The sequence below is a fragment of the Natator depressus genome, chromosome 2 (genome assembly GCF_965152275.1).
Source record: "Natator depressus isolate rNatDep1 chromosome 2, rNatDep2.hap1, whole genome shotgun sequence".
Lineage (NCBI taxonomy): Eukaryota > Metazoa > Chordata > Testudines > Cheloniidae > Natator > Natator depressus.
Window position 1 is genome coordinate 248,479,189 of NC_134235.1, and position 22,104 is coordinate 248,501,292.

Consider the following 22,104-nt stretch of genomic DNA (forward strand, 5'->3'; position numbering starts at 1 on the left):
CAAGGAATATCACATCCACTGCTTTCCCCATAGCCTCAGAGCCAGTTATCATAGAAGGCAATCAAGTTGGCCAAGCATGACTTGCCCTTGGTGATTCCATGCTGACTGTTCCTGACCACCTTCCTCTCCTCTAAGTGCTTCAAAATTCCATAATGTCATTTTAGAGACAATGTTTACTGTGCCTCTATGATTTCCATAACAAATTTGTTTGGTTTACAAGTGAAAAAATGATTTATTTTCTAACTGCCAGACATGCAAGTTTAGGGCTTGTTCTTGCATATGAATGATGTTATTCATGTGGTTAGTCTCACTGACTTCAACAGGACTACGCCTGTGATTGGAGATATTCACATCCACATGCATTTACAGGACCAGGCCTTTAATCTGGGCTCTTGGAGTTAAGCTGGGTTCTGTCCTTATCCTACCTCATCCCTAGTAATAAAGATTCTAAATTATGCCCTCAGTCACACCTGTGCAACTCCAACAGAGGTGCAATGAGAGCTAATGAGATTACACAATATCATTAGGCATAATATGGCTTGCAGAATCATTATTACTGGTGATGTATGAAAAGGGAAATTCCCATGTTGATTCTCACATCCTAGACTGAGTTTGCAAGTAAAACAGAAAAGACACTGTCTGTAGACTAGGCTAATTTCATATGCATTCTTTAGGATACAATAAGCATGGAACCCTGACACTTCGCTGGGTAAACCTGCACTTTAACTGATGTCTGGAACTTGCTGGCGATAATGACATTCTAGTGCTTACATCCATCATTACTGAGATACTTGTTGATTCTGAAGATGATTGCAAAGTTAATATCACTGAAATTTCTGTAGCAGGTACAAAGAAGCTATAAGAGCAAGGCGAATACAATCTAGCACAAGGTATATCATGTATATAGTGAAATGGATCCAGGGCAACTGTACATTGTCATAGGAATGAATTAGGTAAGACTTTTCTGTATCAAATATATAATTCTGTGTATTATTGTATCTGTTCCTTTTTTCAATAAAAGTATTAATGAAGTGGGATATTCAGTGCAGTCATCATCGTATCCTTAAAAGTGTAACTATGATATCTTGCTTTTTTGTATTGCATATTTGTATCTCATATTGCATAAATACATAATTTACAACTCCTCATGAATGTAAAAATTAAAATGCAATTTTTACTATTTCCCTATCATATAGAATTTTTAATAATTTACTAAATGCTGCTGTTGTACTCTCTGCTGAACAAAACAGAGGAAAACAGACCATCTATACTAATCTTTCTATCATTCATCCCACCACAGCTTCAGTCAATACCATTATCTTGGCACTTTCATTATATGTATAAGCATGGAAATATCTTCAGACCTGCCTTCCATCCCTAAATCTGCTGTAACAAAAGACCCTGGCAGCTTTCAGAGAACAAGGATAGAAAAAGCTGGAGAACTCCATAGCTGATACAAGAAAAACGGCACGGAACGGAGGTAGGGTACTCATACAATCCGTAGGTGAAGTCCTTTTTGGACAGGAAGTGGGATTGGCTGGTGCCTCTGGTCCCTAATGCTGACCTCACAGGCCAAAAAGACACACAGCGCTTGGGAATTTCTGAGTATCTCACACTAAGTATGTCACATGAGCGAGAACTGTGCACAGATAGTATCTTGTTAGACAAAGGAATGGATGTGTTATCATAAACTGGAACAATTCAATGAACACTCCCATTTCAAACTCAGTAATTTTTGTCTTACCTTATATTCATCCATCCACACGTGTGCCAGGCGCAGAGAGTTATGTGCCATGGTATCCTTCCCCCCCGGTGAGCCATAGGGGCGCCTTTTACGGAATATGTGTCCTACCCTGGAGCACGGGATGATTAGAAGTCTACCCCCACACATCCAGATCTGTCCGCAAGAAAGCAGAAGACACCTCACTGTAGAGTACAGAGAAGGTTCAATGCTATTTTTTTTTTTAAGAGGATAGTTAGGGTAGAATTGTGTGTGCTCAGTATTCAGTTTTTAAAGGCTTATCTCACCATTAAATCAAAACCAATTTCCTATGGGTGGAAAAAGGCAAGACTTTACTCTCTGAAAAAGGCAATGTCCATATCAATTTGCCTAGGTCACCCTCCCTGTCACTTGTTAGGATTGTTCAAAACAAAATGTTGCAAGCGGTTTTTAAAAACAACAACAGCACGTATTTTCTCCCACTCTCCTTCCCATTGGAAAGAGCCACAATGTTTTTCAAGCTTTCAATATTTAGTTTTCAGACAAAAGACCAAACATAGAACGTTTCAGGACAACAGTGAAAGTTTAGAAAGTTATAGGTGACAATACAGGTTAACCCAGTACTGCAGACAAGGCTTAAGTACACAGGTCCAACCCGGCTAGCGTGGACACAGTGATACTGGTATAAAAGTGCTTTATAACAGTATAGGTATTCCCACACAGGCAGGGCACCTTTATACCAGTGTGTCCACACTAGGACTTGTAACAGTAAAACTATAAATTGGTTTAAAAAAAAAAAAAAAATCACACCTGTCAAGGTTCCTTCCCCACTCTGAACTCTCGGGTACAGATGTGGGGACCTGCATGAAAACCTCCTAAGCTTACTTTTACCAGCTTAGGTTAAAACCTCCCCAAGGTACAAACTATTTTACCCTTTGCCCTTGGACTTCCACTGCCACCACCAAACGTTTATCTGGGTTTATTTATTAGGAAAGCGTTGTTTGGAAACGTCTTCCCCCCCCCAAATCCTCCCAACCCTTGCACACCTCTTCCTGGGGAAGGTTTGGTAAAAATCCTCACCAATTTGCATAGGTGACCACAGACCCAAACCCTTGGAACTTAAGAACAATGAAAAAGCATTCAGTTTCTGAAAAGAAGGATTTTAATAGAAGTAAAAAGTAAAAAAGAATCACCTCTGTAAAATCAGGATGGTAAATACCCTACAGGGTAATCAGATTCAAAACATAGAGAATCCCTCTAGGCAAAACCTTAAGTTACAAAAAGACACAAAAACAGGAATATCCATTCCATTCAGCACAGCTTAATTTCTCAGCCATTTAAAGAAATCATAATCTAACGCATATCTAGCTAGATTACTTACTAAATTCTAAGATTCCATTCCTGTTCTGTCCCCAGCAAAAGCATCACACAGAGACAGACTCTTTGTTTTTCCCTCCCCCCAGCTTTTGAAAGTATCTTGTCTCCTCATTGGTCATTTTGGTCAGGTGCCAGCGAGGTTATCCTAGCTTCTTAACCCTTTACAGGTGAGAGGATTTTTCCTCTGGCCAGGAGGGATTTTAAAGGGGTTTACCCTTCCCTTTATATTTATGACATATATTTACCTCTGTCAGTCATACTGGTATAACTTTGAAGTGTTGACCAGGGATTAGAATGGACTATTTATTTATTACTACTAGTATAAGGTTAATCATTTAACCTTAACTTCAGCATCCCTACTGTTCCTGCTACAGTACATTGCAACACAATAACCTGTGTAACAGGTCATCATCTTGATTAATCAATCTCCTGTCCATTTCAGAGTATCCCCAAACTTAACAAGTACATTTTTTCCTCCACCTTAATATAACAACCTCCATTAAGCAAACACTGTTAAGTCCTGTAAGTGGTTTTTAAGACAGGTTTCCCACATGTGCTGTATGCAGATACATATACATGTGTGTGACTTGTAATCCCTTTTGCATGTATGAGTTAAAATGTTTGCCCTACTTTATCTTCTTTCTGGTAACTAAAATTCAGGGATTTTAAGGCCAGAAAAGACCATATTGATGATCTAGTCTGACCTACATAACACAGGCCAGAGCATGTCAACCAATAATTCCTGCATTAAGCCCACAACTTCTGGTTGAGCTAGAACACCTGTTTTAGAAAGATATCCAATCTTTAGTTTGCACCTTGCTTCCATTCTGAGTTTTTCCTAACTTCAGCTTCCAGCCACTGGATTTTGTTGTGTGTTTGTCTGCTAGACTAAAGAGCCCTTGACTCTCAGAAATCTTCTCCCCAAGTAGGTACTTACAGACTCATCAAGTCACCTCTTCACCTCCTCTTGGATAAGATAAATAGATTGAGCTTCCTAAGTCTCTCACTGGAAAGCAGATTTTCCAGGCCCTGAATTCTTCTAACAACTCTATTCTGAATCCTTTCCAATATTTCAACATCCTTTTAAAAGCAGGCATGCCGTACTTGGACACAATATTTCAGTAACGATCTCATCAATGCTGTATAGAGGTAACCATCTCTCTCCTTCTACTCAATATGCTCCTTCTTATACATCCAAGGATTGAGTTACGCCTGTAGCCACAGCATCACCATACAAGCCCCAGTTCAGCTGGCTTTCCACCATAACCCCAAATTTGTTTTCAAAGTCACTGATTTCCAGCATTCAGCCCAACATCCTGTAAATGTGACCTACGTTCTTTGTCCCTATCATGACTCAATTTGCAAACAGATTTGCTTAAAGTATTTTTATTTTGTACATTTTGTGCAGCAGGGGCTAAGAAACATTTGCCAGTGCTGGTTTCCTTAATGAGTCCCTGCCTCACATTTGCCCATACCTAGTGACTGAATCAACATTTCTTATACACTCAAAGGTGCCTACTACTTGTTTGAAAAAAGTTCAAAGCAGTTTAATTATTTTTAAATCTCTACCCTGTGAACAAAGAGGAGATAAAATGTAACACAAGCCTAATGAACCAATTAGAGTGGAACCTGCCGACAGTAACTTTCTGCCCATCTTTCTTCAACAGCTCAGACTAATCTGCTGCATGATCCCTAATTTGTACAGTACCTGTCTAAACTGGGATTCAAGCTCCTCTGAGAAGGATTCTAGCAGGTTTGTAAAGAGCCTATAAGCCTACAGAAATGTTATGTAAATAAACCTGTTTATATTAAAAGGGCAACTGGCAGCTTGAAGTTGAGTCAATTTCACCAACTGAGTAAAAAGTAGTTTCACGCTGCCGGTGTCTCCTCCTGCCAAATTTGTCGTTTTACAAACCATATTCTCTTTTTTCAAGTCTCTCTCCCTCTCCCTATGCTGTGTGAAAGACGCAGACAAACAAAAGGGGAAACTGTAAAAGTGACTAAAGATAAGTGCTGTCAAACACTATAGAATAAAAGTCAAAAGGGAGAACATTTTTCCCCCCTTTAAACTTCCAGTTACAATCAAATTAGTTCTTACAGTAGTGGATCAGAAATTTCAGAGTGTTATTTTGTAAGTTGAAAGCATCCTTTGAAAGGAAAATGAAGGCCCCATATACCTTCAATAGGCAAACAGAAATTCCAATGCTAATGAATCTCTGCTTAGCTAAGGGAACAAGTAGAGCACCTACTGTAATACAAACCAATTACCCGAAATGATATTTCCAGATTTTCTCCTCCCCAGATGTCCATGCCACTATCATACTGTCCAAGTTCATTGAAGTATTCTCTATCCATAGCAAACAAACCTCCTGCCATAGTAGGTGACCTAGAAGAGAAAAAGTTAAAAATGAGTTCCCATTGTCTACACACTCGTTTTAATTAAAAAAAAAAAAAAAAAAAGTTACTTTAGCTTAATCATCAAGTCCCCAGTCCTACTACTGGATCCAGATGGTTGGACCCCATTGACTATGACTGCAGGATTGAAGTAATCAGACCAGGTCTCAAAAGATCCTATAATTTATTTATTTTTAAAGGACAGTGTATAAATATGATCTATGATCTCTCGCTGTTCCATCACGTATAACTGTGCAACATACATTTATCTGATGTGTACCTTTAAACAACACTAAGCTAATGTGAGCGAGGTACCTTTTAGTTTGTGCCCACAGCACCCACATGGGGAAGTGACAGCACAGCATGCTAGTGCACACGGCCATCCATGCACCCATAGTCCAAAATGCAGGACTATGAAGACAAGCCCTCAGTCTTCCTTCAAATGCAAATAGCTGGCTGCATAGAAACCAAATTACTCTTTTGCAATGACATCACCAGCATAAGTGCACTGCCACCCTGCCTAGTAACCAGTCAGGTTATATTTTTGTCTCTTTAGCTCTAACACAGTACCTACATTATCTGGTTAACTGATTACGTTGCTCTGGATGTAACATGTATGGATGTACTTGTTCATTATATGTACAAATGTACAGTGATGTGCGTACAAATCAAAATGATTGTATATTTCCCTCTCATGAACAAAGGGCTAATATAGGCTGGTCCTGACCTGACTGGGGAAAAAATATATTCCAGTGTACACTGTACTTTCTGGTATCACCTGAAGTAAGTAATAATTCCCTTTCTATGTGAAACAAGGATCAAGCTTAAAGTATACAGTCCAGTAAACCTAATGAGGTATAATTAAATTATTTATCTTGTCTCACAAACTGAATGTAAAATCAGGAGTACTGATGTTTCATCATTAATAAAATCATCAGGTTATCCCCCAATTGTTATAACTCTTCTACAGTTGAGTATTTGTTCTCGCCGGAGGTTTTCCAGCTCTTTGTCCCTTCTATGCACTGCCTCTTATGTAGCATTTTTACTGTGTCAATATATTTTGTAAAAAGAAAAGGAGTACTTGTGGCACCTTAGAGACTAACAGACTTCTTTTTGCGAATACAGACTAACACAGCTGCTACTCTGAAACCAATATATTTTGTAAACATCTGTACGTTAGTTACTATTCTACAACCTACATCCTAAATTGTTCCTGCATGACCAATACCTCTTTTTATAAGCAGGAAGTCCCCGTCTGCTGTTGCCCTGGCAAAGTGTAAGGCAAGGAGACGGGGGGAGGAAAGAGCAGTCCATGCAAACATGCCATGTGGCAGTGGCTAAAGACAGGCATTCCACAATCCTAGTCAGTAAAAATGCAATAAAAGCGTCCAGGGTAAGCAGCCCTAAGTCTGGATTCCCTTGTTTGTTCTGACATGGTCTTCTGCTGTAGGATTTGTCCCTCTAACATCTGGGTAGAGAAGAATCCAGCACATTTGGATTATGAAGGTTTCTAAATAGATGACAAAACAAAAGACTTTCCATTAGGTGGAAAGTGATATTCAGAGATTTTAAAAAACAAACTTTTAGAATATTGTTTAAGCAATGCGAGAGCTTCTCTAAATGGGGAAGTCACTCTCAAACTCAGGAAATTTAGTCATTGTAGATGATGGGACTCCATTTAAGTACCAACATTGTCTTTGGGCTCAATCCCAGAATCCTTGGAAGACGGGCTGCTTTGCCTACACAGAGGACTGCATCTTCAGGCACATGGTGGATTATTTCTAACCAAGATTCCTAATTTAAAATTTTCTTTGATGGATCTCCTCCACTCTTCTCCCATGTGTCTTCTAACTTCAGAAATACCTGCAGTGATCTTTTCCCAAATAGATTCTTGCTGAGCCAGTTTATTAAGAAATACCATGAGAAGTTTCTTGGCTTCCTTAGGTCAAGCCTTTTGGTGGGAAAACCCGATGTGGAAAACCTGATGCATGGTCTTCAAACCAGTGTTGGAGCAGCTTATGTCATCTCGAAGCATTGTTAATTCACATTCCAAGGGCAGAGGAGGACAAAAACACAGCCAAGTTTCAGAGCCCATCCCAGCGATAAAATGTAATAAAGCACTAACATTCTGCCAGAAATTAGTTTAATTGTTTTGATTAAAGCTCCCTTTTTATGAAATCAACCTAGTGTCAATGAATGGTGCTGGATTAACAGCCCGAGAGACTGAAGACCTCTAAACTAGAGAACACATGCAACATATCAGCTTCTCCACATTGCTCTGCCAGTTTCAGCCTTGCTCTTGGAGGGATTCCCCTGCACAAGCCATTTCTACTGCAGTGCCTAACCAATATCTGCCCTCTCTGCTAAGACAAAGTTTCCAAAGGTGGTGGCAATTTTATAACATGGACACATCCAGTAGGAATTGGACTGATACTGTTTATTTCTGATAGGCCACCAGACACCTATTGTATAGTAGAAACATCAAAGAAGGTGCTGCCAAGTCCTAGTGCTCATCTTTTGCCTTGAAGAATGATCCTGGGAAGCACTTCAGGTCGGACTCCAAGGGTTGACCATAGAAAGGATGGATGATTTCAAAGCATTCACCACAAAGCTTGATGGCTTGGCTAACGGTTTGAGGCAGCTTTTGCATCCGTGCACGTTCAAGTAGAAAGCTTTATACCAAGATAAATGCTAATCTAAAAGAAAAAAATTTAAAAGACTATCTGAACGGAAAGAAGAGACTCTTGACATGAAAGCTTTTGAGAAAAACTGGTACAACTGTTCTATCACTGACCATGACATTTGCCTTCTTGTTACGAAAGAGAAGAATTTTCCAAAGCTAGCCTTTCGTTAACATTTGGCCACAAACGTTCCAGAACTCATGCCAGATGGATACACAGCATATCACTATGGCACAGTTGATAATCAAAATAAGCATCATTGAGGCAAACATATAGCAATACATAGCTCTACTATTAAGGTACTGGATAATACATGTTTACATACATATAGAATAGCCTGTAAACTCTTCAGGGCACAGACCATGTCTTACCTGTCTGTAGAGCACCATGGCAAACATGGTGCTATAGAAATCTCTAAAAAGGTGTTTTTCTTGCCCTTTAAAAGCAGGCAAATTTGGTGAGGCTAGCCTTTTCCTGTTGTTAAAGTTTAATTTTCTCTTAAACTAACTCAATAAAAACGGAGACAGACCGACCCTTGGCAATGCAAGTCTCTGCTTTTAAAGCTACACATCTCATTTATGAGCTGGTCTCTATTTACCGCACATTACTTATAATTGTCAACTTGCTTCCCAACAGGCAGGCGAAATCTTACTTGATTGGCGCAGTGGCTCCCTCAGGTCCTTCTAATTCTGACAAAGGAACAAGATCCCATTTAAAGTGCAGGCCCCAGTTAAACCCTCCACGCACAACGGGGGAAGAGCTGTAGATGAGCGTGTCAGCACTGATTATGTCAATCACCGGGCACACCACCGTCTTGCTGTCTTCACTGATTGGCGCCAGCAAAGGTTGTAACCACATCTCATTCACTTCACAGTGGCTGTCCAGGAACACCAGCACTTTTCCTGAGAAGAACAAAAAGCATAAAAAATATGCAGGTCTGTGAAAATACTAAATATATATACACAGATTATTTCTATCAGAGGACTGAAAGCATACACAACAGAGGGAGATGTCATCTCCTCTGGATCGGAATTATTATCTAAAGAAATCCACTAGGATATATTGCATTGTAAAGACAGCAGCACTTTTACAGGTATCAGTACTAAGTATATCAAATATAACTGGGGAAGGGGGGGCGGAATACAATTTCCAAATAAAACCTTGATGGTAGCAATCATCTCTGAGTCCGCTGCTGCTAAAAGGGTTTCCTGCAGAGAAATCTTACCGTCTAGCCTGAAGGAGCAGAGTACAGAACTTAACTATCGGCAATAATACTGATTACAAAGTAATGCATATGATTCTACATACCCTGCACAGACTGCGAGAGCAGCACAGTTCACTAACAATAATGGGAAGCTCCCCTGCTGTGAGAATGAAACAACTCTTGTTCCCCCGTCACTCCAACAATTTTTAATTACTGCATTTATTCTGTTCTAGCTCCCATTAAAGTCCAAGGAAGTCCTTCCGCTGAGTTCCATGAGACCTGGATTATGCCATTACTGCAGGTATTTTTTCGCAGCTCAAACAGATTCTCCACCACCCTGACAAGGCCCAGAGGATTCTCTCCTATCACTATAATCCTCCACACCGATCCTCAAAAAGCCAAACAAAGGAAGCATCCCCTTGTCTGAGAGCTAGACATGAGTAGCCAGAGGGGTGGAAGACTCTGAAGAGCTGATATCACAAGCCAGTTAAGTACCAAAAAAAGACTATCAAAAAAGCTCCACAATGAGTGTTGTGCAGTCTTACTCATGCAACAGAAGATCCGTGGAGACCGAAGGTGTAATGCAGGGGGAGGTAACTGGAAGACACTCGTGGTCTGATAAGCATACAAGGAACCTCACATGAAGAAACCACCATTCATTCAGGTAGTTCACAGACAAACTAAGTTTCACATCATCAATCTTGACTATTCACATTTAAAGTAATTTCTTGCTCAAATGTGCAGTTATTCACAATATTTCCTTTGGCAGAGTTTCATATTTTGGTAAGCATTTTAACCAGATTCAGTGCTGTGTTGCCATATACACACACAAACTTTATATAGATAGATATATAGATATGTATATGAAACAAATACACACAGAGACCACTTAAACTCAGAGTGTGACCACCAGTTTTACACTGGTGTATCGCAGATCCGTAGCATTTAAGGCCACAAGGGACCATTATAATTATCTAGCCCTATCTCCTGCATAACATAGCCACAGAATCTCAGGCCTGTCAAGAGAAATTTGGGATCCCAGTGCATCATATTTGCTAAGGCCCCACCCCCTCCTATTTGATTTTATTTACACTTATGTTACAGACATTTTGGGGACCCCCTTGAGCTCAGGGTCCAAGCACAATTGTCCCCTCTTTGTCCTCTCTCATCAGCCCTGCACCCAGTAATTCGTGATGTAAGAGCAAAGTCAGGGCCAATATTATTAGGGACAGATTCTGCTAGTCTTACTCACATTAAGTAGCACCCTACTCCTTGTAAGAGCCATTAGTTTGTGTGGGACTATTCACCACAATTAGAGATGCTAAAATCTGGACCACTGGGAATAAAGGAGAAGTCTCCAGGCTTAGTCAGTGTAAAAATTATTCTGAAATTTTATTTTAGAAGAGAAAAGTGATGTGATATTGGGATAATTGAGGAGAGATGGGAGAGGACTTGATACATATCATGGTGAAGAGAGTGGTATATGAACTAGATACAGAGAGAGGTAACAAGTAATGTTCAAGTCAATAACCTAGGAACTTCAATAGTGGTTTTCTTTCTGGATCATGCTATTACAATGCTAACAAGTAACAGACTAATTTAGAAATTATCTTGTAGCACACAGTCTCTCACATGCCAAAGAATTTATCCATAATGTACATTAACATAAAATGTACCCTGGCTACATAAAGCACAGATATATTCTATCCCAATTAACTACTGTAATGACAACTGAAATACTACAGGTGAGAAGTAGCTCAGCCATGCATGTGAATTAGTAGCTTACTCAGGAGTCTTTCTAAAGTGCCTTAATGAGAAAGCAAAATACCTCACAGTTCAACAGCTGTCACTTGAGGCAAAGTATTCTGCATGTATGTTATCCAATATATAATAAGCTGGGCTCTTGGATGGGGGAGAGAAAATCCTGCACTGTTTTACCAAAGTTCGTGAACCACTGTTGCTCTTCCCAATTAGAGCAAATTAATCTAAATGAACTGAGATGCATTTACTGCAAAAGTAAATTGCCTCACTGGTTTAATTTTGGTACGATTTAAAAGGGACACCTGGGCCAATTGGGACCCAAAATTTAGGTTATAGAAAAAGGCTGGTTGGGCAGGGGGAAGGGGGTTGTTTTTCTAAAACACATGCACAGGCAAAATTCTTCCTTCACTTACACAGTGTGTAAATCTGCTGAAATTAATTGATTTATTCTGGATTTACATGCAAGTGAGGGCAGGCTCTGGCCAACACTGCTAAGTACCGACTGATCTTTTTGCCTCTTGTTTCTTGTAGGGGGAGCTAACACATATGAAGGGTGCTTAAAAGGTATTCAGGTGGTGGACTTCCTTCCCACAAATCAAGCTGAAAGCTTCAATTTATTTTCTTCATTAGCAAAAAAATTCTTTATTTTCCCATAAATGAAATCCCTGCTACTTGTAAGAAAGCTAATCATACAGAACTTGTGTGAATTACAGTCTGTCAGCACCACTTCTTATGACCAGCTGCTTGAGCAGTCAGGTAAAGCCAGAGTCCTGATCTACTTTTGTTTTATAGGAAAACTGTTCCCTAATCCTGCCCAGGTCTCCAAACTCAGCAAAGTGAAAGAATGATCATGTCTGGTGGCCACTTACTCTTCTCAAAGCTTCCCTTTCATTCATTATGTACTGAGTATGACTCTTTTGAAGGCACTTCATTTCTAGCAAGCTGCCATATCTTACATGGTGACAGCTTTACTTAAACAGTTAAACCTGTAAATGCACTTTAATGCAAAAGTTATTAATGTATCAACTGCCACAGAATAAAGCTGGAGTAACTAAATACAAAATAAACACTGACAAATGTTGTAGGAAAGAGTACCAAGATGGCTCAGTGATTTTTATCTGAACTAACATGAGCTCAAACACATGTAAAAAACACCAAACAGTGAATAATAAGTGATGCCAAGGACTGACTTATAGGAAATCTGACTGATTCTCTGCCCCTTAGCCATCAAGAGATTGCTGCATAAGCTGTAAGTTCAGTCCACTAAAGGAAAGCAAGTGCATCACATCACTCATCATCATCCCCTTTACCTAACAAAAAGCCCATCACCATCTGGAATATGTCAGATACTCCTTGGCTGGACGGATTGTGGCTACAACACAGCTGCTGCTTAGGTGTATGGAGAACGTATTAAAGGAAAGAAAAGACAGGGTATACCTGTAGCATGAGATGCTCCAATCATTCTTCCTCGAATCAGCCCCTCTCGCTTTTCATTTCTTACCAGCTTTGTGTTTCTTGGAAGATTTTTTTTGACATATTCATCTAGGTCTTTTTTCAAATCAACTGCAAACAAGAGAACAAATACAGGAAGCCAATTTAGTCATAGCTTCACTGCAGCTGCATGTAGAGTAAAAACAGCAAAACTGTGTAGCATGCAGAGTGATCAAAAACCTCCTTTAGATGTTAGTTGACAACCTTCAACATGAATTCTGTTCCATTTCAGTGAAGTCATTCCAGGTAGTACACCCAATCCCAAGTCCCCTTGCCACTTTTTGTAGCTTTGCAATCATGTTATCCTATTAAGTGTTTCTCTTTTCCCCTGCTGCTGTGTGAGACATCCATGGAGACAAAATGGCAACTGGCTGTATGGGGAAAAGGATGGAACTGGCCAAGTGCTGTGTGTCGACAGCGTAGCCTATCATGCTGACCAATACTGTCTCAACGTTTCCTTGTTCCTGTATAGATCCATCTGTATCCACCAGCTGTCTCTTGTTTTATACTTAGATTGTAAGCTCTTTGGAGCAGAGACCATCTTGTTTTGCTCTGTGTTTGTACAGCACCAAGCACAATGGGGTCCTTGTCTATGACTGGGGTTTCTAGGTGCTAATAATAAAAAATTAATTAACACAAAAAGGAATATTTCTCTCTCATCTCTTTCCAATGTAGCTATCTTAGGTGTTATATCCGCTATTGCTACAAATAACACTTTCAGACAGTTGTGTGATTTAAGTTAGCAGTGTCCTACAAAGATCACCACTCTAAAATAAACCTTAATGCCTTTGAGGGGGAAAACATCTATCAACAGGTATGGATAATGAAAGTATTGGTCCATCTTTTTCTCTGCTTTTGCAAAATAGTGCCTAAAAGATATGCAAAGTAGTTTATGACTCCGATTGCACCTTTCCAGAACCCAAGGAGGATCAAAACACACTCCGGATGAAGCACATGCTTTTGAAGAAGAGCAGAGATCATTATTACGGCCTGTAAGTACCACCGTAATACAAGTATATAATGATGGTAAGAGGCATTGTACTTCCTCAGTCTTTTCAATGCCAACATTTCCTACGTAAAGGAAAGGCGGGCAGCAGGCTACTGTCATTGGGGGGAGGGACTGATGAAAGCCAGAATACTGGAGAAGAGTAACTGAGCACACAGAGACATGGAAAAGAACAAATGAAGTCACAGTGAAACAGCCAGCCAGCTGGGATATTACAAGGACCAGGGTTATGGAAGATTTTACAGAAGTGGAAGAAACATTGGAGTAGAAGTAGCATAGTAGAGAGAAATCGCGTCGGCCTGCTAGACATCAGTTATAAGAAGAGCAAAGTCATTGTCAACAGGATTAATACATCAGTGGAATGGATGAGGAGGGCAAAGCTGTGCGTTCTTACAAAGGACAAGGCAATTTTTTATCAGGGAGATGGTGAAGAAGCAAAAAGAAATTCCTGATACCGTCTTTATATATCATAAAAACAGAACAGTGACCATACTGGGTCACACTATGGTCCATCTTGCCCAGCATCCGGTCTTGAACAGTGGCCTATACCAGAGCTTCAGGGGAGCACACAGAATAGAGCTATTACAGAGTAACCCACCCATCTTCACTCCTGGCTTCCTAGGGGATGTCTACACTGCAACGTAAGTCCGTGCTTGAGCTCGGACTCCAGCCTAAACACACCCTCTTCCGTCTACACTGCATTGCACTAACCCAGGGCTCAGACCCAGTTTGGGTCAAGCTGGGAGCCAGGGGCTGAGCCCTATTGCTTTGCAGTATAGATGCAGCCCTGCTTGACTCGGGTTCTGGGAATCTAGAAGTATCCCACAATTCCATGGGACAACTTCTTTAGTGCTTTCTATCCCAACAACCTGCAATCCACTCTACTGAAAAAAGAACTTCCACACACACACACACACACACACCCATTGCCAAATGGCAGCAGTCCAGGTCAGCATTCACCCCTTCTCTTCTGATCACCGATCTGCAAGCACACCATCAGAGAGCCTCCTGGGTTTGCAATGGAGAGCGAACCAATTGAGCCTTGGCAAAGCAAGCTGCTTCCTCATCATGGGAGCACTGCCAGATTTTGGCGAACCTCTGGTGCAAAGCCCGTAAAACTGTGGACTTCAGAAAAATCACCAGGAATGACTAGGCATAGCAGCAGATAGTTAAAAAGCTGTCAGCTCTGCAGATTTTCCGGACAGGTGATCAGTGCAGAGAGCGCATTAAGAGGCTGAAGAGCGAGTATTGGAAGACCAGGGACAAGAACCGCACATCGGGCAACTTGCCCATTTTATGAGGACTTTGACTGGGTCCTGGGCAGTGCGCCCAGCACGGAGCCAACCATGGATCACGATGACCTGGTCAGCCAGGATGATGCCCTGCTGGCCCTTGAATCCAGCATGAAGGCTGACAGGAGCCAGCAGCAGGCTCCCAGTGAACATGAAGTGACTTTAAATGAAAACAGTCCCAGAGCAGGCTGTGGATGAGGCTCAACTGCAAATTCTCAGTCCCTATTTGGAAGAACTCTTTGATCCTCTCCCATGGAACAGCCTGCTGCTGAGCCTGCAGAGAACCTGGTGGAGACAGAAGCTACCCCAGAGCCTGAGAAGTGTCTGACTTGAAGTGCACTGCTACAGTAATGGAGGGGCTTCTGCTGTAAGAAGCAATACAAAAATGATAAGACCCAGCTTCCAATGTTTAGCCACTAATGGCTGACTGTATCACAGCAGCCAGGCCTCCCCAATCCCACTCTTCCTCCTCCCGACCCAACACATGAAGCTCAAAATGGTGATTTGGAATTTCAAACACTTGAACAGCTGTAAAGGTTATTTTAACTGTCTCAGAGGTTTGCTAGGGTCATTCGTGTTTTCCTGTCAATAAGAAGATATTTGCCACTCTGTAATCACTCCTCCTGGGCGAGGGAGAGTGCGAGTGAGTGAGCGTGTGTGTGCGCGCGCGCTATTTCCAAATCTAGTCCATTTCAGTTCGAGTGTAGTGTCAGTTATTTCCCAGAACTGTGCCGGGTGGAGTAAAGAGGCATGTTTGTGTGCAGCCATAACAGGGTAAGCCACGTGTGAGCTAACACAGTATCATGTTAATTCCCTCATGGCTGCTGACCCAACCCTGGCTGCTGATAGCTGCAAACTCTTCCTGAAACAAGAACTCCTGGTAATTAGTCACACTGCCAGGAAGAGCATATTTTCCAAGCCCCTCAATATAGCTGACTAGCTCACTCCACTCACAGATGTGCTGTTCAGTGACTATTAGTTGGAATACTTCTGCTGCATACACTGCAGGTTTTCCTCCAGCAGCTTGGAACAACATCTCCCTTTGCCAATAGAGCACCACAAAAACTGTTATGTCTTCCAAAATACGAAAGGCCTGAAGTGACAGAAAAAACCTTTGCAGAGAGGGCACTAAACACCCCTTCATATGGTAATTAGTTATAAAATTTTTATGAAACAGAATAAAGGTTATAATTTTAACCTTACCATTGTCTCTGCACTTCTGTAACTGCAATTAACCGGGCTGTGTCCAGAGACAGTATGAGGCCTGATGCATCCCCTTCACAATATGTGTCGGTTCAGTTTAGGAATGTTACATTTTCTGCCATTGAAATTTCACAATAATTAACTCTGTGCTCCTCCACGGAGCTACTTTAGACAATAACCCTCTGTGTCTTGTCCTATTTCAGGCCCTTCAACATCTATTGCCTTCCATTCTTCAGGAACTCCATCCCTGGCCCAATGTACCTTTCCCAGACCGTTCCAAAAGGAAGCGTTTCCATGATGAAATTATGGTTGATGCTCTTGAGAGGACAGACCAGCAGGTCTAGTACCAGAAGAAGAGGGACAAAAGATGGGAACAATGGCCCACTGACAGGCAGGAGGAAAGTGAGGCTCACCACCCAGGTAAAGGACAGGTTTTCAGGAAGGGAGCTGGCGCTTGCAAAGCAGTTCCCGGAACATGAACAGTGGCTAAGGGAGGAGGACAGAGCGCACAGAGAACTGTTTCAGCAACTTATTTCCATAATGGCAGCAAGAGCTCCGACACCTGCACCCTCTCTCACATCATGCCATGATGCCCAAACGTCCCCTCAGCCCAGCAGTAGCTTGGACTACTCCATGTTGGGGCGGCCCATGCGTTCAGGACTCATGAGAGAGGCTGGGCAGTGCAACTAAACCCCACGCAGCCTTCCTTCTTCCAGATCCCCTCCCCGGCTTCCAAATGAGGGGGAAAACATGTAAAGAAGGGAAAAGAACTGGGGGCAGGGGACACGTAGGGGGATTGTGTCAGGTCTTAACTATTTCCTGCCGGGGGGGAGGGGAGTGCTGTTGATGTGGCAGCTGCCCTGCCCAAATGACTGAGTGGTTTTCTGCTTTAAGATGTGTTTACAAATAAAACGTTATGTTTTCAAGGAAGTTTACTGCTATCACTGCACCACATCATACAACCATGATTTGAGATGATAAAGCTAAAAACATGTTCGGGAGCAATTAAGCATTAGTAAACAAACAGTGTTCCTCTATTTAACTAGGTGGAGCAATTCACATTTCAATAGAATTCATTTGTACAGCCTTTGTACACCCCCCCCATCTAACCAAATTCGTTATTCATCATGTCATTCAGACTTGCATTGCATAGCAATCAAGCCCATGCTCCTCCCAAGCACTGCCCCCCCGTTCCAAAAAATTAATGAGCCAGGTTTCCCCCACAAGCACATTTGTACAGGTACTATTCCCTTGCCTCCTTTGGGCCACGTCAGTTCATAACATGAGAACAAAGCATCCCTGACTTGCTGCCCGGGTGCAGGCAGCTCCTGCAGTGGTAGCTGCACCTTCTGGCTGAGGGTACCAATCTACAGTACCCTCCCTGTCATAGGTCCATTCAAGGGGAAATGGCACACCTCTGGCTTCACACAGTTGTGACAAGCACAGCCAGCCACAGTGATGTGGACAGCGCTGGTGACATTGGCATCCAAATGGGTCTGTAGACATCTCCAACAGGATTTTCATCTGACAAAAGTACATTCACCAACCATTCTACAAGTGCTGAGAGTGTAATTAAACCCTCTTTTGCCAGGTCCTCTGCAATCTGGATAAGTTTTCATAAGCCCAGGCAAAAAGGGGTATGTGGGGTCCCCCTGAATAATAGTGGGGACAGTATCACTGTTTATGTCAATGTCATTTGGTGGGAACAGTTTCCCAGCCTATTCATGAATGTATACTCTCAAATGGTAAAAAAACCCTGGCATCATGGACTTTTCCTGTGAAGACCACACTGACATCCATAAATCTGCCTCTGTAGTCCACCAGTGGCTGCATAACAATGGAGTAGGAGCCTTTGCAGTTTACGTACTCAGGTACTCCTTGAGGAGGACAAAGGAGTCCCATCAATGGCCTGGCGCAATTAGGAAACCCCATTCACTGAAAGCCAGCAATTACCTCTGGAATAGCTTTAATGCCTACCTCCTCAGGGTAAACCACATGCCTCGTTGCCTCAGAAGCCTCAGCCCCCCACTCTACTCTCCATCAACTTTCCAACCCCAACTGGCTGGCAACAGATCCTCCTCTTCCTCCTGCTGCTCCATCAGGAAATCCATCAGGTAGCTTTCGTGAAACAGAAAACACCACCAATGTGTCCACCAGCGCTTCATGGATGCTCTGCCAGTTTCCTGACACTGGAGTAAACGTGCAAGCAAGAGAAGTTCATGAAAAGGCACCTCCTCCATGTTGTTGGCTCTTGTAGCTTGGAGAGCACAGACCAAAATGACGGGTTGGCAGGCTGTGTTGGAGGCTGTTCAAACTTCCTGCAACATGCAGGGCAAAGGCAGTAAAGTTTTCCCACAGTGCACCACGGTCCTAGGGCTCGACTGGGGGTGAGGGGGTGCTAGGGACTCTGGGATATGGTTACTTTGACTGGAGTCTGCGCACTGTGGTGTGGTTGCCAGAGCCCCAGAGCTCTAGGGTAAGAAAACCCTTAAAATAGGGTTTAATTACAATGTAGATGCTCAAAGCCCAGGGTTCCCCCCAACATGGATCAGCGGACTCAAGTCCCACTAACCCTGAGCTTACATCGCCGTGTAGACATACTCTTAGGGAGACATGGTGGGTGAGGTAATATCTTTTATTGGACCAATTTCTTTTGGCGAGAGAGACGAGCATACACAGAGCGCTCTCTCAGTCTGGAAAACATACTCATTGTCACAGCTAAATACAAGGTGGAACAGATTATTTAACGTAAGTAGTTAACACATTTCAAAAGGATCATTCAAGATGAAGTGGCCAGTTAACAATTTTCCCATCATAGGGGAGCGGGGGGCGGGGGGGGAGGCAGCTGGAAGGGAAGAGGAGTTGTTAGTGGGTTATAGATGGCTGTAATAAACCATATACCCAGTATCTCTATTCAGTCCATGCTTTTTAGTGTCTAGCATGGTTATGAATTTAAGCTCCCAGACTCACCTTTCAAAGGTGTGCAGATTTCCTCTAAGAATGAGGACTGAGAGGTGAGATATAGAGAATAATCACTTTGTGAAGTGTTCATCTACAGGTGATAGGCTGTTTTTGTCTTATTTTCTTGTATGAGTTCATTCAAAAGCATAGTGATTGTCTGATTTCACCCACAGAGTTATTATTGGGGCATTTATTGCACTGGATGAGGTACACCACATTTGTCATAGACATGTGTACAACCTATGGATCTTGAAAGGTGTGCTGATTGTCATAGCAATGGAAATATGTCTACAGGTTTTGCATCTGTTGTTCTGGCAGAATTTGGTGCTGCTTTGAATTGGTGTCCCCCAGTCTGTGGGGAGCAAGCTCATCATTAGACACAAGGAGAGAGCTGGTGGCTTCTGGCAGTTAGAGGTTTAGGGTCGCCCCAAGCATGGGGTTGCATCCCTGACCATCTTGTCTAATAGATGGATGCAGGGGCATTGGAACAATTTTCATGGTGGGGGTGCTGAAAGTGGAAACCATGTACCTGCACCTCTAGTTCCAGCACCCCTGGATGTATGTGGAAGGCAAAACTGTACATTCACATGAAGAACCAGGCATTTCTTTTAAGGGAGATAGTGAAAAAACAAAAGGCATTCCAGCTATTATTTTTACATATTATGAGACTTCAGTAAAGTCTTGTGGATAGTGGATAGGGAGGAAAAGCTGTGGAATACCATGACATCATCCCAGACAGTGAATATATTGAAAGAGCAATATCTCGTGACTAAAGCCTTCTTAAAACTTCTAGGAGAGACACCTGCTGAGTAAATCAAAGGTCCCTATGCTGTCTGCCTCAAGGATGCTGTCTGTCTCCCGTCTTAAATATGGTACAATATGCTAAGGAAGGAGTAAGAGAGATGGTTTTGAAGGAAATCGTATAGAGAGTTAGGGATACTCAACATGCGTCATCCCAATAATACTATATAAATGAGTGAGACAGGGCTGCACAAAAACAGAAGGACTTATGAACAGGAACGAAAACCATTGCCTAAACTATTCTTCATTTGATCTAGTATCCCAAGGCAGAGATAGCTATGAGGTTACAGGAAATGGAGAACTCACATGATGAAATTAAAGTAGGAAAGGCTAAACATCAAAATTAACAGAGTGGGGACAAAAGCTTCATGTGAGGCTCTGGGGGCAGGGGAGAGTAGCAAAAAATGCTCCCACCTTTCCCAATCCCCAGAAATTCTGGTCCTGCCACGGAGAAAACAGAATAGCAAATCACTACTGCTACACTACATGGCTGAAGTGATTAGCGGAAGATTTTGTGTGCCCCCCTGGACAGTCTCTGAAAACAGTGGAATACAAAAGGTTAGGCCCCAGGGAACCCCTGGAGGGCTTTTTAAGGTAACTTCCGGAACAGAGGTTTAAGACTGCCTTGGTGTCTCTTTCCCCACTAGAGAGGTTCTTTTGCCTTCTTGTAAGCAGGGCAGGCTGATTTTGTCTGTCACAGCACCCAAAAGCCAACTCTGCCCCTGAAGAAGAGCTTCTCCCCTCATTCAGGCAAGCAAGGGAGCTCTGGAAATCAACTCCAGCCACTATCGTGCTCTGCTGAGGTAGTTGAGGCTTCTCTTCGTGAGAAAGCAGAAAAGTGGCTTTAGGACAGTGTGGGACAGCTGCATGGCAAGAGGCCCAGCTGAGGAAGATACTTCCCCACCTCATTTTCATCTCTTTGGTCTCTTCTTCTCAAGGGAAGAATGGCACCAGCCAAAGTCATGGAGGTCACCTTCTTCTGTGCTGCATTTAGTAAGGTAGGGATTAAACCACACAAGGAGGGAAGGTAGCCTAGAGAGAGAGGGAAAATCCTGGATGAAGATCAACAGATAGGATGATAGCCAGAGTGAGTGAAGAGGGGGAACCCAGCCCCTGAATGGTTTCCAGCGGAGACATAGAAAAGCTTCTTTAGTGTATAGGGCATTTTAAATTGTTCATGTGTGTAAGGAACTTATTGAGGGAAACCCAAATTCAAAGACATGAGCTTTACATGACAGAATATAAGGCTAAGCAGCAGACCATGTCAGGTACTCCAGGTCGGAGACTATCCTTGTCCTGAAGAGCTAAACAAACAAGACAAAAGGTAGGAGAAAGAAGGTACTATCATCTCCATTTTATACCAGTTAATGAAGGCACAGAGGAATTTGGTGATTTACCCTAGACCACACAAGAAATCTGTACAGAGCCAGGGACTGAAGTTCTGGTCCAGGATCTTAATGAGAAAACCACCCCTGCTCTCTTTTACTTGTGAAATTTCTTCCATTAGAAGAAGGTATCAATGTCATCGTTAGTTTGTTACACTATCAATGAGAGAGTGCACCAATCCTTTTGTTTGAAGAAATCTCACCCCATTCTCCAGCCACTTGAGGCTGGTTTAAAATTAGAAATATTAGTATGACCACACCAAGGCTTTGAGACTAACTAGGCTTTCAAAATAACTACATACCAAAATAGTAGCAGGGTCAGAGGGCTTGGTTAGCAAGGAAGGATGTTTATGTTTAGTCAGTGCCATATTTGAAGATTTAATTTTGAGGTAAGTTTACTGCTGAACTTAAAGGCTCTGAAACTTGAAAGCAGTAAGTTGTGCCAGAAACTCTGTGGTGTGGGATGCACATTCCTTCCAAATCTCAAGAGGACAACCACGAAACCGGCATTTAAACATTAAACATGCTTATTGGCAAAAGACAGAGTATTTAATCCTAGTTCTCTCTTCAACTTTAACATTTGCTCTGACCCAATAGAAACAAATTAGCTTTGTAACAAGAAGGGAATTCCATTCTAAACCATACAGATGTAATCAGCCTCACAAAGACAAGAGAGTTTAAGCCTGAAATCAGATGGTGATAAACAGGAGGAGTTAATTATGTATATTAAAAAAGGATCAGATGAAAGAGATACATAAGGCTGCAGATGTTTATACAGCAAGAAAATAGGAAGCACACACAATGCTGCTGTAATTGCTGTTTATACAG

The 22,104-nt window shown here is 42.1% G+C and overlaps 1 protein-coding gene across 8 annotated transcripts in view; it reads right to left on the minus strand.

The window, feature by feature from the left end:
- The window catches only part of GALNT11 (polypeptide N-acetylgalactosaminyltransferase 11), a 103,340-nt gene that overhangs the window by 47,036 nt on the left and 34,200 nt on the right, over nucleotides 1–22,104 (minus strand). For all 8 annotated transcript variants that reach the window (XM_074946306.1, XM_074946310.1, XM_074946308.1 and 5 more), the window contains 4 exons: nucleotides 12,575–12,700; nucleotides 8,825–9,074; nucleotides 5,366–5,483; nucleotides 1,745–1,897 (listed from right to left, as the gene is read on the minus strand). In XM_074946306.1, coding sequence (XP_074802407.1) covers nucleotides 1,745–1,897; nucleotides 5,366–5,483; nucleotides 8,825–9,074; nucleotides 12,575–12,700 — 647 coding nt within the window. The remainder of the gene's footprint in view (nucleotides 1–1,744; nucleotides 1,898–5,365; nucleotides 5,484–8,824; nucleotides 9,075–12,574; nucleotides 12,701–22,104) is intronic.